The following is a 14770-nucleotide window of genomic DNA, read 5'->3' on the forward strand; positions in this document are numbered from 1 at the left end:
CTTCCCTCCTGTGTTTAAAAATTATTTTTAACATTTATGTGTGAGAGACAGCACAAGTGGGGGAGGGGCAGAGAGCGAGGGAGACACAGAAGCCCAAGCAGGCTCCGGGCTGTCCGCACAGAGCCCGACACGGGGCTCGAACCCACAGACCGAGATCATGGCCTGAGCCGAGGTCTGACACTGAACCGACTGAGCCACCCAGGCGCCCCTCCTGCCGTGTTTTAAAGTCAGGAGTAACTGTTTTTTCTCTCTGCAGCTTGTATCCACTGGGCTCGGCCCTGGGGGTTGTAGAATAGGGACAGTAAACGTAATAGCGGGCGGTGAGCACTGTTGAATGCCTGTCCCGTGCCACGCACTGTGCTGGGGCTTTACCCCGGGCACGTGGGTGGCTGGCATCTGTCGATGTGGCTGAACTCGGGGGTTTAAGGCCGGTGTCCCTTCTGACTGGTCACTATCTGTGCTGTGCCAGTTATTAAATATTGTTATATCACCCTAGGCTGCACAGATAACACTTCTCATCATTCCGGTAAGTTGGTGATGCTTGAGGTTACAGAGGAGAAAACCGAGGCTCAGGGAAACGACCCTTGGGGTCACCCCCGTGATCCGGGGCCATTTTGTCTCGATCATTGTTGGCCCGGCTATAGCCCTTTGCAGGTGACGCTGTCCCTCCATCCCCTCTCTCCCAGCTGAGGCCCCAGCTTCTTAGCACCGCTGTCCACACTCAGCTCTGAGCTCCCACCCTGTCCCCCTCCCCACCTCCTCTGCCTTGTTTTCTGCGTGTGCCTGTCTAGTTGAGACAGGGAGCAGAGCAGAAAGGACACAGCCCCCAGCAGTGGGAGTGGCCGGTGGCCGGTGCCGGGGAGGCTGTGGGAAGAGGGCTGACGGGTGCCCTGGCTCACCTCTCTAGCTGTCATCCCTTAGGTTTCACACCCAGGCAGCCGCCCATGCCCACCTTCTTGCAGTCCTTCTTCTGGAACTGGGGAGGAGGGCGATTTCCCAGCCCTCAGGGCACCCAGGCCCCACACCCCCTGGGGGGAGCTTGGCAGGTGCTCTGGGTCTCCTGGGCCACACTTTCTCTTCACCAGGCAAAGTGTAGTTCTGAGAAATGGCCACCAGGTGGGGCACAACCCCTACAAATGGTGACACCTGGGGGAGCCCAGGAATTCTTGAGAGCAGGTGAGGGGGGCGCTTGTGAGCTTTAGGGCTTCCTGGGGCCCCCGTGGAGGCCTCGTTGGGGAGCTCTTTGCCAGGAGCCCAGTTCCCGACCCTGAGCAGGGAGACAGCAGGACCCTTGAGAGAGGGGCAGCCTGGCTCTGGGCCCTTGAGCAAGGGACCACACCTTCCTGAGCCTCAGTTTCCCTACCTGTCAAGTGGGAACAAAAGTAGCTCTTGAGATCACAGGAATGAATAGGTACAAAAATGGTCTGTAAACTGTAATGATGGAGGAGGTGTCTGCTTCGGGGGCAGGGCTGACCAGATGGCCCAGGTGGTCAGGCCTGAAGTCCCCCACCCCCCCCCCCCCTCATGGCGGCTCGGCCCACAGTGTCCTCAGGGCTTACCTCATTCTCTCCTCAGGGCCCCCGGGGCAGACGGGACCGCCAGGGCCTGCAGGTCCCCCAGGCTCCAAAGGTGACCGGGGCCAGGCAGGAGAGAAGGGCCCGGCAGGGCCTCCCGGTAAGGACACCCCTCACCCCAGATCTGACTTTGTCTGCTGGAAAGGGTCTGGGGTTTCTCCCTTATCTGAGCAGGTGAGGCCTCCCACAACCCCCGATCTTGCTGGGGTTAATGACTGCCGTCTTGGGGGGGCTCCAGGCTCACTTCCTCCCCCCAGCACCCCCACTGCCACCCTGTCCCAAAGACTTTACGTTTGGTCTGACCCTGGGCTGCAGGAAGGACGGAAGGCTCCAGGCGCTGGGGGTGCAGGTGTGTGGGTGGGGCAGCTGGGGCCTGGGGACTGTGCTCAGTCATTTAAACAACACCTCCAGAGAGCCTCCCAGCTCCTCCTGGGTCCTGCAGGGAAGGCACAGGTCCTGTGCTAGCCCAGGCTGGCTGCCACCCTCAGTGCCCCGACCCCAGAGCTGAGGTCCCAGGAGGGGGCGACCCTGCCTCCCTCGCCTCCCTCCCTGCCCTGGTGTTCCCTGTGCACTAGGCCTGAAGGGAAAGCCGGTTCGCTCACACCCCAGGACAGCCCTCCGGGGACGCTGGTCTGGAGGCCACCACCGGCCTGGGTCCCGTCTGCAGTGTCAGCTGCCAGGCCCAGCCCTCGCGTGACTCCTCTTCTCCCGCTGCAGGCCTCTTGGGGCCACCAGGACCCCGCGGGCTTCCTGGAGAGATGGGGCGCCCGGGCCCCCCTGGCCCACCCGGCCCAGCAGGCAGCCCAGGCTTCCCTCCGAACGGCCCCCAGGGTGTCCTCTACTCCCTGCAGTCGCCGACAGACAAGGACGGTGAGTGCCACTGAGGGGCGGGCCCCGGGGATGCAGACCCTCAGTGAGCAGGGCCCCAGCTCTGGAGCCAGGCTCTGCCGGGTGGGGCGGAAGGGCCTCTGGGGGGGCCGATGCGGGTCCCCCAACCCAGCTCTTGGCCCCAGCCTGGCCTGTCCCTGCTCTGGTGCTCAGCTGCTGCCCCTGGGGTCCTGACGCCCCCCGAGTCTCTGTTGTCTGCCCTGGCCTCAGTTTCCCCATTTGGTGAGAGCAGCGCCCCCGAGGTCACCGCTGCTGCGTCTCCTGGAAAATCGTCTCACCGTATGCAGGCCATGTGACAAGTATTGGTTGAGCACCTACTATGTGTCCTGCACACTCACTGGGGATGTAGCAGTGAACAAAACAGTCTCCTGCCCCCAGGGGGCACAGTCTGCTGTTTCTGAACCCGGAAACCTCCGCCTACCTGTGGGAAGGGTGGGGTCAGGGAGGCCCGGAGAGTGGGGTGAGGGCGTCACAGGGGTATCTTTCGGTTAAATGCCCTGGGAAACCTGGGGAGGGTTTTAAGAAGCTAGTGACAGTGTTAAGTGATATCCTGGGCACGATGGGGGATGGGGACCTCTTGTCTTGGTCAGAGAAACCCAAGCCCCTCCTGCTGGTACTCTGTCCCCCCTCAGGCAGCGCAGCCCTTAACCTGAGCTTTATTATTATTTTTTTAGATTTTTTAAAAATGTTTATTCATTTTTGAGAGGGGGGGGAGAGAGAGAGAGAGAGAGAATGAGCTGTGAAAGGGGAGAGAGAGAGGGAGACAGAATCTGAAGCAGGCTCTCGGCTATGAGCTGTCAGCACAGAGTCTGATATGGGGCTCGAACCTATGAACCGCGAGATCAAGACCTGAGCCGAAGTTGGACGCTTAACCGAATGAACCACCCAGGTGCCCCTAACCTGAGCGTTAAAACCTAGGCCTGAATCCCACAGTCCCCGTCGGAGCCTCACTTTCCCCACCTGTAGAGTAGGGGGTGGGTATTAGTCCCCGTTGGAGTTGCTCTGGTGGGAGGAAGCGACTCAGCCTTGCAGAATGGGGGTCCTGGGCTGCACTCAGTAGGTGCAGGGGCCCAGCCAGGCGAGAACAGAACCTTCTGGAGCAAGTGGGAACTCACTGAAGACTCAGGGAGGGGGCCGGTGCCACCCGTGCAGTGCTCTGGGGGGCTCAAGGCTCAGCGCCCACCCCTGAGCCACATGGAGCCATCCCAAGGCTCCCGCCTGCCCTGGTCTGGGCCAGACGCCTCGGGCACTGCCTTCCTGACACCTCCAGTGATCAGAGCCCTTCTCAGATGGGACCTTCTTTACCCGCGGCCCTGGGGTCCCTGAGTATGAATTTGGGGAAGACTGGGGATGCCCCAGTGGGCCCCGCCCATCGCCTTGAACCAGTGGGAGGGTGGTCCAGGCTTCCGGGTGTGGAGGGAAGGGCAGTGGTGGGGCAGGGCAAAGGCACATGGGGCTTGACCTGTTTGTCAGAACTGGGCCGTGAACAGACCTCACCGCTGCCCCAGGCTGAGTGATGGGCCCTGTAGAGGCAGCCCGGCTCTTGCAGCTCAGAGGGCTGAGCCCGGAGGGCTTCTTGGAGGAGGCCCCGCAGGAGTGAGCCAGTCAGGTGCATCAGAACGGGCCTGTGGAATGGAGTGGGGAGGAGAGGGCTGGCCTGGAGCCTGGGGAGGTGAGTAGGGCAGGGCCAGACTCTGAAGGGCCTGGAATGCTCAGGAAGGAGTCTGTGCGTTATATGAAGCCCCCCGGGCTTTCCCTGCCCTTTGACCTGGTCTCTGTGGCAGTCCGAGCGGCTGCTCACCAAGGCTGCTGTGAGGCCCGGTGGGGTGGGGGCGCCAGTCCTCCTGGCCCCGGGGGAGCTCAGGCCCGGCACCCCAGCCCTGCCGGCCCTGCCCCACCGTGTCACGGGCCCCTCTGCTCTGCCCACAGACAGACACTCACAGCTGGCCTCTGCCGCCGTGGACACCGTGCTGGCCGGCGTCCCAGGGCCCCGGGGCCCCCCTGGCCCTCCAGGTAAGCGCAGAGGGCGACAGCCTGGCTGGGATTGCCCCCCGCCGCCCCTGCCTCTGGGCCTGGCCTGGGCCAGGGGCTCTCGTAGGGCCGGTCGGGGGCCCGTGGCCTTGGCAGGGTGCTGGGGATACGGGTGTGTCCACAACTCACCGTGTGGCCTGAGGTGAGTCCCCTCGCTCACCCTTGGGGTGAGAACCCCAAATGTTTCTGCCAGGTGCCCACGTGAAGCAGCTCAGGGCTGCCCCCATGTGCGCCTGAGTGGGGGTTGCACCGGGGTTCATGGAGGCCCAGGCCCAGGGGGAGGCAGGGGGTGAGCTCAGGGGTGGTCCAGGAGCTGGCAGGGCAGGTGCCCGGAGAGGCAGGAAGCCCTGGGCCTGGTGGCAGAGACCAGGGGCCGTGGGGGAGGGGACAGCCCTGGGGCTCTAAGGGCTGGATCCCCTCCTTCCAGGGACCCTCACTGGTGGGGAGGGAAGGGGCGTGTGGGGCAGGGGCCAGCCCTGCTTGTCCAGCTGTGTGGGTGCCTCATTCCCCACCACTCATTTACACTTTCATGTACTGACCGAGCACTCCCTGCGCGTGGCACAGACGTGCGTATCGACCGTGGCCGTGGGTGGCGGCTGGTTCCCTGTCAGGGGCTGGTCTGGAGGAGGGGTGGGCGCGGGTAGTGCCGGAAGGCTTCCTGGAGGAGGTGATGCTCATCCTGAGACAAGAGGAAAGAATTTGCCAGGCTGTGGAGGGGATGGAGAAGCTCCAGGAGGAAGGAACAGCATCTGCAAAGGCGCGGAAGCAGAGGAGCTTCTCGGGAGAGGATCTGGGCGGGAAGGGGGGAGGGGGCCGGGCTGAGGACCTCAGGAGCCCCGAGAGGGACCTACCTGGAAGTTGGGTCTGGGTGGCCACATGGAGAGTGGATGGTCGGGATGCTGTTGCAGTAACTCAGGCAAGAAGGATGGCCTCGGAGGGGTAGGGTCCGAGGCCCGGAGGAGGGGCAGTCCTGGGAGATATTCGCCAGGAGACTGGCCGGCAGGGGAAGGGCAGGGGGGGGGAGGGGGGAGGGAGGGCGACCCGTGGATGAGGCCCTGAGGGAAGAGCCGGTTGCAACGTAGGGGCTGCGGGGAGAGGGCGGTGGAGGTGGGCTTTCCGCGCTAAGGGTGGGCAGGGGACTGGCCCCAGGTGACCGTGTGTGACTCTGCCCACAGGTCCTCCTGGCCCACACGGTCCCCCAGGACCGCCAGGTGTACCTGGATCCCAGGTAAGCACTTCCCTCATTTCTGGCAGGGGCCGGGGCGGGGGAGCGGGGGCTCCCCAGGAAAGAGGAGCCAGGCCCCCCCGCAGCGGGGCCCAGGCAGGACCCAGGGGAAGGTGGGTGTGACCCTGGTCATCTCAGCCGCTGCTGTCCTTTGCTGTCTGCTCCCCCATGCCGGGGAGATGTTGGCGTCCTTCCCGTCTCTCTGACTGAGACCCAGAGAGACCGGGTGCCTCCTGAGGACATATGGGATCACAGAACGTCCACCCCAGCCTGTCGCCCTCCTCCCCGAGAGCCCCCTGTGTGTGAGAGGGCGCCCCGAAGCCTGGCGAGGTGGCCTCAAACCCCAGCTTGCTCCGCCTCTCCAGCTGTGTGACCTCGGGTGGAGAGGCGGCCTCTCTGAGCTCCGGCTGCCTTGGCTGCTAAGACGGGGGTACAGGGCTTCCTGTACAGGGTTGTTAGAGGGAGCAAGGAGAAAGAATGCTGGGATGGGGTGTGTTTTGTGCCTCAGAGGCCCAGGGCCTGGGAAGAAATCACACCAGGGAGGGGCAGCCCAGAGGCAGAAAGGGGTGGAGCTTCCAGCGCCCCGCCCCTCTCCCTGCCCAGAGCCTGTCCAGACCTAGGGCCCTGCCGACTCCTGCTCCAGGAGCTCAGGCTGTGCTTAGCAGGTGGCTGGAGGTGGCCCCTCTACTGCCAGGGGCGGGAGTCTGGGCCTTGGCCCTGTGAGTGCTGGGACCTTGGGAGTCCACCCCTTTAGATGCTAGAAGAACATTCCCGAAACACTCGGGGCGCCAGCCCCCCAAGCTGAGGATACAGCCGCTGAGGGGCCACAGGGCAGCCCCGTAGAGCTTACATTCTAGACATCAAAGAACCAGTGTCCCATGACTGCTAATCTGCTCTCTGTTGTCCCCACTGTGTGTTTTTACACCTGGAGACACAGCATCGGGGAGGGGCAGGTGGGCACAATGTCTGCAGGGAGAGGGGGACAGGGGCACCCTCAGAGAGGAGGGGTGGGTGTGGGCCACAGAGCCCGACAGTGACGGGGGCAGGAGTGTGGTGAGGGACCGAGATGCCCAGGGAAGTGTGGGAGGCGGCAGGGGTAGAATTCTGTGGGGCCCCCCGCCCCCCGCCCCGCCCAAGAGGGTGTGTGACCGGGCATCGACGTGGAGGGTGCAGCGTCTTGACCCCTTCCCTCTTTGCTGTGGTCCTTCCGTAAGGCTGGGGGTCCCGTGGCCAGGACTGGGATGCCCAAGGGCACCAGACAGTGCCCAGCCTGTCCCTGGTTCCCCAGGGGCCCATTGGACAGGCCCTGAAGAGCCCCTTCCATGACCTGCTAGGGCCCACCCAGGCCCCCACACTGCAGGGGTGGAGCTAGGTTCCAAGGTTAGCCCAGATACGGACAGTGTCCGAATAGCCACCAGCCCCCTCTGCTCACCATGGAAGGACCAGACAGGGTCTTCCCTGTGGACGGCGGGGCCAGCCTGGTGACCCGGCCACTGTGTGTCTCCATCCCTTGCCAAAGAGTCGAGGCCTCTGAGGCTGGGGTGAGGGGATGTCCCCTAGACATGGGTCAGAGAGGAGTGGGAAGGGACCACGGCAGAGGACGAGGTGGCCCCTACTTTTCTCCTCTGAGCAGGACAGAGAGACCTGGGTTTGAAGCCCCGCTCTCCCAGTTTCCAGCCGGGTGACCCTGAGCAGGTCACTGGCCCCCACCTCCCCCACCCTGTGAAATGAGGAATCCCTCTTGGGTGGGCTCGTTGTGAGACATAAAGGGGACAATGGAGGAAAAGCCCCAGGCTCTCAGGAGACCCGTAATAAATGTTCTTCGTTAACCAAATATCTCTTGGGGACTCCGCTGCATCAGATACTGTGCTGAGCACGAGAGCAGGGACATCGGGAGCCCTGCAGTAGCTGATGGTACAACAGGGGAGGCAGACAAGGACAAGTAAGGACGATAAGTGTCAGGAAAGGAGGAAATGAGGCGATGTGACAGAGTGAAAGGGCCCAGGCAAGCGAGGCACGACAGACCTGCAGAGGTGACACTTCAGCTGAGACCTAAGGAACCAGAACTAGCAGCCGTACAAAGATGCCAAGAAAGGGCCCTCCAATTAGCCAGAAGAGCAAGTGCAAAGGCCCTGGGGCAGGGAAAAGCCCAGTGCTGCTGAGGAGAGTGAGGTGTGAGGTGAGGTGGGTCAGGGAGTGTGGGTTTGGGTCACAGGGGAAGGGGCTCTGAGTCTCAGGGAGGGAGAGCCTGTGACCTGATTCACACCTTTAAGAGGCCCCTGCAGCTGTGACTGTGGTGGGGGAATGGAGGACGGGGACACAGTGGAGCAGGGCGACCCGGGAGGAGACCCCGGAAGCCCTCGGGGGAGACGAGAAGGTGACGTGTGTTAAGTGGTGGCCCCTGAAGCGGCAAACGGAATGGACGTGTTCAGAAAGTGATGTGACAGGTCTGGCTGGTGGAACAGATTTGGCAGGAGAGGGAAAGGAAGGTTACCTCCCAGGCGTGTCGGGGAGCAGCTGGGAGGACCGGGGAGCCACCTTCCAAGGAGGTGTCCGCAGAGTGGGGTGGGTTTGGGGGGAGCCAGGGTTCTGCCTGGGGGAGGTGGATGGGTACCCCGTGGGTCTGGGCTCCGGGGAGCCTTCGGGCCGGACATCGGCACGGACGGGAGTCCCCCGGCGGGACCCTCGTGATTGGTGTTGCTGGCACTCACCTCTGGGGACCCCTCTCTCTGCATGCGGGGGGCTTGGCCATCCGTGCCGGCTCCGTGTGGATAACTATACATGAGTGGCCCACTTCTCAGCGGAGAACACCAAGCCTCAGGGAGGAGCCCGGGGAGGGTGGCCCAGGTGGGGCCTTCCTGTCCCCTCCGTGCCATCCTCCTTCTGTCCTTCCAGATCCTGAGCCTGGTGCAGGAGGATAAGGAGAGGACAGAGGTGTTGGGGGGCGGGGGGGGGGGGGTGGGGCGGGCAGGCAAGGCCTAATCTGCTTTGTCTGACTTTCTGCAGGGCCTGGCCGGAGAGCGGGGCATGATGGGACCGGCTGTAAGTGACGGGCTGAGCCGATGGGTCGTGCCCAGGGCGGTGGGCCCCAGTGTGGCCCCCGGGGTGCCGGGTGGGCAGAGGTCTGTCCCAGGAGCCTCGCCTGAGCTCAGCCCCGCAGCGACCCCAGACATGGCCCGATCGTACCCCGCCCAGAGAAGGGGCAGCCTACGTGTGGTCCCCACTGCCCGAGTTGGGAAGGGGTGCCCTTAGGAGGTGGGGAGCCCCTCCCTGGGATGAGGGTCCTCAGATCTCTCCCGAGGCTCCCAGACCCCTGAGTTAACAATGCTGTGTGACCTGCAGAGTCCCCTCCCTCCTCTGAACCTGCCACGAGTAGAGGCTCAGACAGCTGGCCTCTAATTTTCCTTCTTGGAAACGAGAATTTCTGAGTCTCAACTCCTGCCTGCAGGGCCAAGGAGGCGGGCCCCTCCTTCGCCCCCAAATCTAAAGTTAGGGGCGTGCGGCCAGGGGGGAGGGATGGATCTGTGCTGAGCACCTACGATGTGCTGGCCGCAGGGGAGGCGCTCTTCAGAAATAGTGAGTTTAAGCTGCATTGCAGCCCAGCGAGGCGGGACTTTATTTGTCCCATTTTTGAGAACCGGCAGCTAAGACTCGGAGAGGTTAAGTAATTTGCCCAAAGTCACACAGCGAGGCAGTGATGGAGCCAAGATTGAAACCCGGGAGCGTTAGCCTCGAAGCCGTGCCTCCTCCTGGCTTCTGTCTGGTAGACGCTGCTGAGCCCCGTCACGGGGCTTCTGGCACCAGGCGCCAGTCAGAGCTCGTTACCGCTATCGGTTTATTGAATCCTCCTAATACTCCTGGGAGGTAGGCAGTGTTATTACCCCATTTCAGAGATGAGAATGCTGAGGCACAGAGAAGCAAAGTAACGTGCTCCAGGTCACATAGGATAACACGTGGGTGTTCATGTGCGGCTGGTGTTACCGGCCTGGATTCAGAGGCGGAAGCAGCGAGAGGTGGGGACTCGATCCCCGGAAGAGCTGAGAGGTGGGCTCATGGGGTTTCAGACCTGGCTCCTCGGTGGCCCAGAAGCACAGTGAAGCCGCTAAAGCCAAGCCGTGCCGGGTTGTGCAGAGACGCGTGGGGCCTCGGCGCTCCGGCCCTGCTCCCCCCAGGGCAGGAGTTCCCATGGGCGAGGCCGTCAGGCTCCGCCCCGGCACCCTGTCCCCAGGCTCTGCCACTGACTCCCCGCGGTCTGCCCAAGAAGCCGGGGAGGGGAGGGAGGCGCCCCCGTGCCCCTCACCGGCTTTGGACAACTTGACTTTCTCCTAGGGCGAGCCCGGCGGGAAGGGACAAGAAGAGGAGAAGGCGGCTGCAGAGGTAACAGTCCTGTCGGCCGCGTTCCCCGCCTGCCCCCTCGGCTGTGTCGCAGCGGGACGGCCGGTGCCCAGCAGATCTGCACTGACACCCGTGAGCCCACAGGGTGCTGGGCCACGGGGTGAACGGGGTCCCGGCCCCGCGGAGGAGACAGATGAAGGAAGTGATGATTGCAACATAGTGTGCCGATTCTGCAGTGGGGGTCGCACGGCCAGTGGGGGTGACTGGCCCGCAGCCGGAGGACGGCGGGGGGGGGGACCCTGCAGAAGAGAGCCCCCCATTAAAGGAGGCTGCAGGCTGTGGAGTCCCTGTCCGGGGACGGAAGTCCCCACATGCCGCCGCGCCTGGTGCACAGAGGTGCCCACAGGGTCACGGCGCTGGGGGACTGAGGATGGCCCCGGGCAGGGCCCAGGGTGAGATGGCGGGAGGGGACAGAGATGGAGCCCAGGCACGGCCGTGGGGACCCACTACCTTCTGGGAGCAGGAGGGGTGCCGGAGACCGGCGTGACGGATAAAGGGGGTGAGGGCAGTGGGGCCAGCGGGGGAGACCTCACACGTGGAGAGTCCAAACGCCCCGCGAGTGTCAGAGCTCAGCAGGGAGGTGGGGGGAGGCTGGGGACCTTTGGGAGGCCCTTGCAGGACTGGAGAAGCGGGTAGAGGCTGCAGGCCGAGCAGCTGTGGAGGGCACAGGAGGCGGCGGGAGGAAGAGGTGGGCACCAAGGCACGGGCACCGATCTACGGGTCACTTGTGTGGGGGACGGAGACGATACTTGGGCCTCCACCCCTTTGCATTTCATAGGCCTGCATCCCGTGGCCCAGGGACACGGGGCTTAGCAGGAGCCCTGGACCCTCTGCTTCTCACCGGGGGGCCCCGATCCCAGACACTGCCCACTCTGTGGCTTCCCCGGGCCTTTGGTCCCCTGGAGGGAAGGCCTCTCTCCTGTAGGATACTTTTTGGTCCCTTTTGTTTTGTTCTAAGCGAGGCTGCTGTGAATGTCATGACAGCTGTCACGTTAGGCCACCAAAAGGCACCCGTTCTGGGGGCCGACTTCAGGGCGGGTCCCGACCTCCTCACCATCACTTTCCATTTCAAAGCGGCTTTGACACCTGTCTTCTCCATAAATCAGTTCATTCGAGCATCTCGGTGCACAAGGCCCTCTGCCCACGTGTAGGCCGGGCCTCACGCACTCCTGCCAACGCTCCAGAAGCCTTCGCCTTTTCTTGCCGGGGGGTCATCCCTGGAGAGCTCTCGGGTGGACGGTGCCAGCAAGGGGGCGGCAAAACACCCCCACCTGTGCTGGGTGCTCTGTCCCCGGCAGGGTATTTTCTGGGAGGAAGGGCACACCGGGGAAGCGGCCGGGCGGCCACGGGAGCCGGAAGAACCGAGGCTCGAGGGAACAGGTCCGGTGTTAAGCCCCAGGCTGTGCGGCCACAGGACGCCTGTTACTCTCTTTGTGCCTCGGATTCCTTGTCCGCAAAACATCCACCCTGTGATGGCTGTTGTACTAGGATGGCGACAAGGAGGCGGGAGCAGGGAGGGCGGGGAGGACATGGACGCGGAAGCCGCGTGGCCCCGGCCGCGTCCCTGTGGCCAGCCCTGACCCCGTGCTTCCTCCCCGCCAGAGTGAGGGGGTGCAGCAGCTGCGGGAGGCCCTGAAGATCCTGGCAGAGAGGGTCCTCATCCTGGAGCACATGATCGGGATCCACGGTGAGTTGTGACCAGGGCCTGGGGCCGGCCGGCCCCACAGCTGGCCCCGGAGTTGGGAGTCCCCTCTGCTCCCGCCTCCCCGCTCCCTGCCGCCCTTGTGGCAGCTGTGACCGTCTCCGGTCTCCGATGACACCTCCGCCTGGCTGTCAGATGGTCTTCCCCCAACCCCAGTCAGACCCTGCGCCTCCCCTTGCTCAAGGACCCTCCGTGGCTCCCTGTTGCCCATGATCGGTGTCCAGGCACGTCAAGCCCAAGCCCCTCCCCAGCATGGCCTGGTGCCCAGTGGCACGGAGCCACCACCTAGTCGTCCCCGGAACCCCCGCCCCCAACCTCTGGTTTTGCTCAGGCCGGTCCCTCTGCCGGCTGACTGCCAGCTCCCATGGGGGACCTGCTCTAGGGTCCCTTCCTCTGTGAAGGCACCCTCCTCTTGCCTCACGGTGCTCCATAGGGCCTGCTACTCCCTCACGGTGTGGGGTTTCCACGTCTCTGCCTGGCACGCTGGGAGGCCCTTGCGACAGGAGGGTGGTGACAGGGAGGGGCCTGGAGCTCAGCCCTGCTCAGCACTTGTTACCGAGTGAGCGGGCGACTGAATGGGGAGGGGGGTGCACGTGAGGGGACACCCTGCTGCTGCGTTGCCCTGTCCTCGCCGGGCACGTGGCTTCCCTGGTGCCAGCAGCAAAGTGCCTTCGAGTGCTCCCAAGACCCTGTGTGAGCCCGTGCACCTGCTGTCCTTCCAGATCCCCTGGCCTCCCCCGAGGGGGGCTCCGGCCAAGATGCTGCCCTGAGAGCCAGCCTCAAGATGAAGCGTGGGGGCTCCCCGCCCGCCGACGGTCCCCTCGCCGCCCTGCTCGGCCCCGACCCTGGGCAGAGGAGCGCTGGCCAGGCCAGCGGCGGGAAGTAAGAGGCCAGCTCTCCAGGACAAGCCCCGCCGGAGACCCAGCTCCGAGCCCTGTGTGGCCACCGGCTTCTGAAGACAACACTTGGTGGGACTGGGCTCCAGGCACCGAGGATCCTGAGGGACGCTGGCTCCCGGGGCCTGGGGGCCTTGGGGACAGATGGCAACTGCAGAGGCAGGGTCCAGAGGACCCCGGCACCCTTGGCGGGGCCTTTTCCTTGTCCCTGCCCTCCCCCGCCCTCACTTTCTGCAGGAGACGGGCTCTGGGTGGGCTGGGCGGGGCACGAGAATAATCATAATACTCATCATTCACTGAGTCTGGGCCTGTCCGAGGGGCTTTCCCTACATTGTCTCATTTAACCCTTAGGAGGCAGGCTTGCTACCCCACTTTCCACGGGAGGACGGAGGCTCGGCCAGTGTAAATAACGTGCCAAGGCCACGGGACCAGGGACAGCTGGGGCAGGATTTGAACCCAGGCCTCTCGGTTCCTTAACTCGGGACCCCGCCAGCTTCCTGTCTTCACAGAGAAACTCAGGGCAGGTGTGGGGCTGTGGGGAGGCTGGCCCGGCCCGCAGGGAAGGAAGGCAAGGTCCCGGGCCTCCTTCCTCAGCCTCCCCGTCCCTGGGCTTGGGGTCTGCTCCAGGGTCTGGCGGCGGCTGCTCTCAGAGGCCAGGGAGACCCTGAATAAGCCCGTGATGCTCACACGGACTTGGGGACAGTGAGAGAGGGGCACTGGGGGTGCAGGGGCCTTCAAACCAAACTGGCAGTCGCCCACCACTGCCTCCCAGTCTCTCTGAGCCCACCCAGTCCAGCCCAGCAGGCCCTCCTGCCGTCGAGCCGAGAGGAGGCAGTATTTCCCGGGAACGTGCACCTGAGGAGGCCGTCACTTGCAGCCCTGCCTTCCCTGGGAACCTGTAGGGTTGGCCATTTCCGCATCGCACAGCAAGTCCAACGACCCTTTGACAATCTAGAGGAAGGACAGCTGAGTCCCAGGCCCCATCAGGAGAGACACTGCCTGCTGAGGGCTGTGGGCCCGGGGAAGGGGCCTCAGTAGGTGGCCGGGGCCCGGGACCCCAGAGCAGCTCAGACCGCAGCCCTTAAGGCCTCTCAGGCCCTGGGTCCCCTGTGACCTGGACCAGCCCTGCTTCTCCTCTCTTGCCGGGCCGAGACCCAAAGATCGTGGTGCCACCCCAGGGCCCGTGTCCCCTCAGGGCAGGAGCCATCTGTCCCCAGCGTCCTTGGTGCTCCCGGGAGGTTGTGGCCTGGTCCCACAGGCCCCGGTAACCTCTTCTTGCCCTCAAGGTCCCGATGGCCCCTTGTGAGGCAGAACTGGCCTGGGGGCCCAGGTGTGGCAGTCAGAGGCAGCGGGCAGTCTGGAACGCTGTGACAATAAAGGTGCTCTCCCCACTGGGGGTCTGGTGTCCTGTGGTGGCAGCTGGGCGAGGCCTGGTGAGCCGGGCCACGGTGGCGCAGGCCGTCCCCGGAAGATGCGTATGTCGTGACCCTGTGGCTGGATGCGGGGACAGGCGACTCCTGGCCCGTGCCACACACACGCGGCTGCGGGGCCGCAGTGGCACAACGGGGGGTCTTCAGGGGCCAACGGGAGGGGGCTACACAGGAAAGGGACCCGGCAGGCAGGCGCACGGCACCCGCAGAGGCCGGGAGGGGCGAAGGAGGGCGGCTCGTCGCTGACCGCTTGTGCACCCATATCTTGTGCACAGAGCATATGCGCGGGTGCAGGAAGCCTGGCCGGGCAGAGGCGTGAGCGCTTCCCCTGAAGGGCTGAGCCCCTTTTTCTTCCTCCAGGCCACTCTCTCAGCTCACTGAAGCCCCCCACCTTGCCCTGAGCAACCCCCTTTGTTGGGTGAAGCCTCATCTGGGGACCAGTGCGCCCCCTGGGGTGACCACGGGACTGAATGCCATCTACCCCCTGGTGAGACAGATCAGAGGGCAGCTCCCTCTCCCAGACCAGGGGTGGAGACGGGGCTCGGAGGGAGACTATCCGCCTGGCCCAGGACACCAACATGTGCGGCCCCACGGCCCTCAGCCCAGGGTCTCTGTGGGCCTCTCCCTCT

General features: G+C 64.3%; 1 protein-coding gene across 2 annotated transcripts in view; it reads left to right on the plus strand.

The window, feature by feature from the left end:
* The window catches only part of COL26A1 (collagen type XXVI alpha 1 chain), a 165941-nt gene extending 151834 nt beyond the window's left edge, over positions 1-14107 (plus strand). For both annotated transcript variants that reach the window (XM_058711070.1, XM_058711071.1), the window contains exons 6-13: positions 1576-1674; positions 2292-2444; positions 4392-4475; positions 5669-5721; positions 8725-8760; positions 10048-10095; positions 11716-11800; positions 12538-14107. In XM_058711070.1, coding sequence (XP_058567053.1) covers positions 1576-1674; positions 2292-2444; positions 4392-4475; positions 5669-5721; positions 8725-8760; positions 10048-10095; positions 11716-11800; positions 12538-12701 — 722 coding nt within the window. In that variant the 3' untranslated portion in view covers positions 12702-14107. The remainder of the gene's footprint in view (positions 1-1575; positions 1675-2291; positions 2445-4391; positions 4476-5668; positions 5722-8724; positions 8761-10047; positions 10096-11715; positions 11801-12537) is intronic.
* Positions 14108-14770: the final 663 nt, after the last annotated feature.

This window comes from Neofelis nebulosa, chromosome 18 (genome assembly GCF_028018385.1).
Source record: "Neofelis nebulosa isolate mNeoNeb1 chromosome 18, mNeoNeb1.pri, whole genome shotgun sequence".
Lineage (NCBI taxonomy): Eukaryota > Metazoa > Chordata > Mammalia > Carnivora > Felidae > Neofelis > Neofelis nebulosa.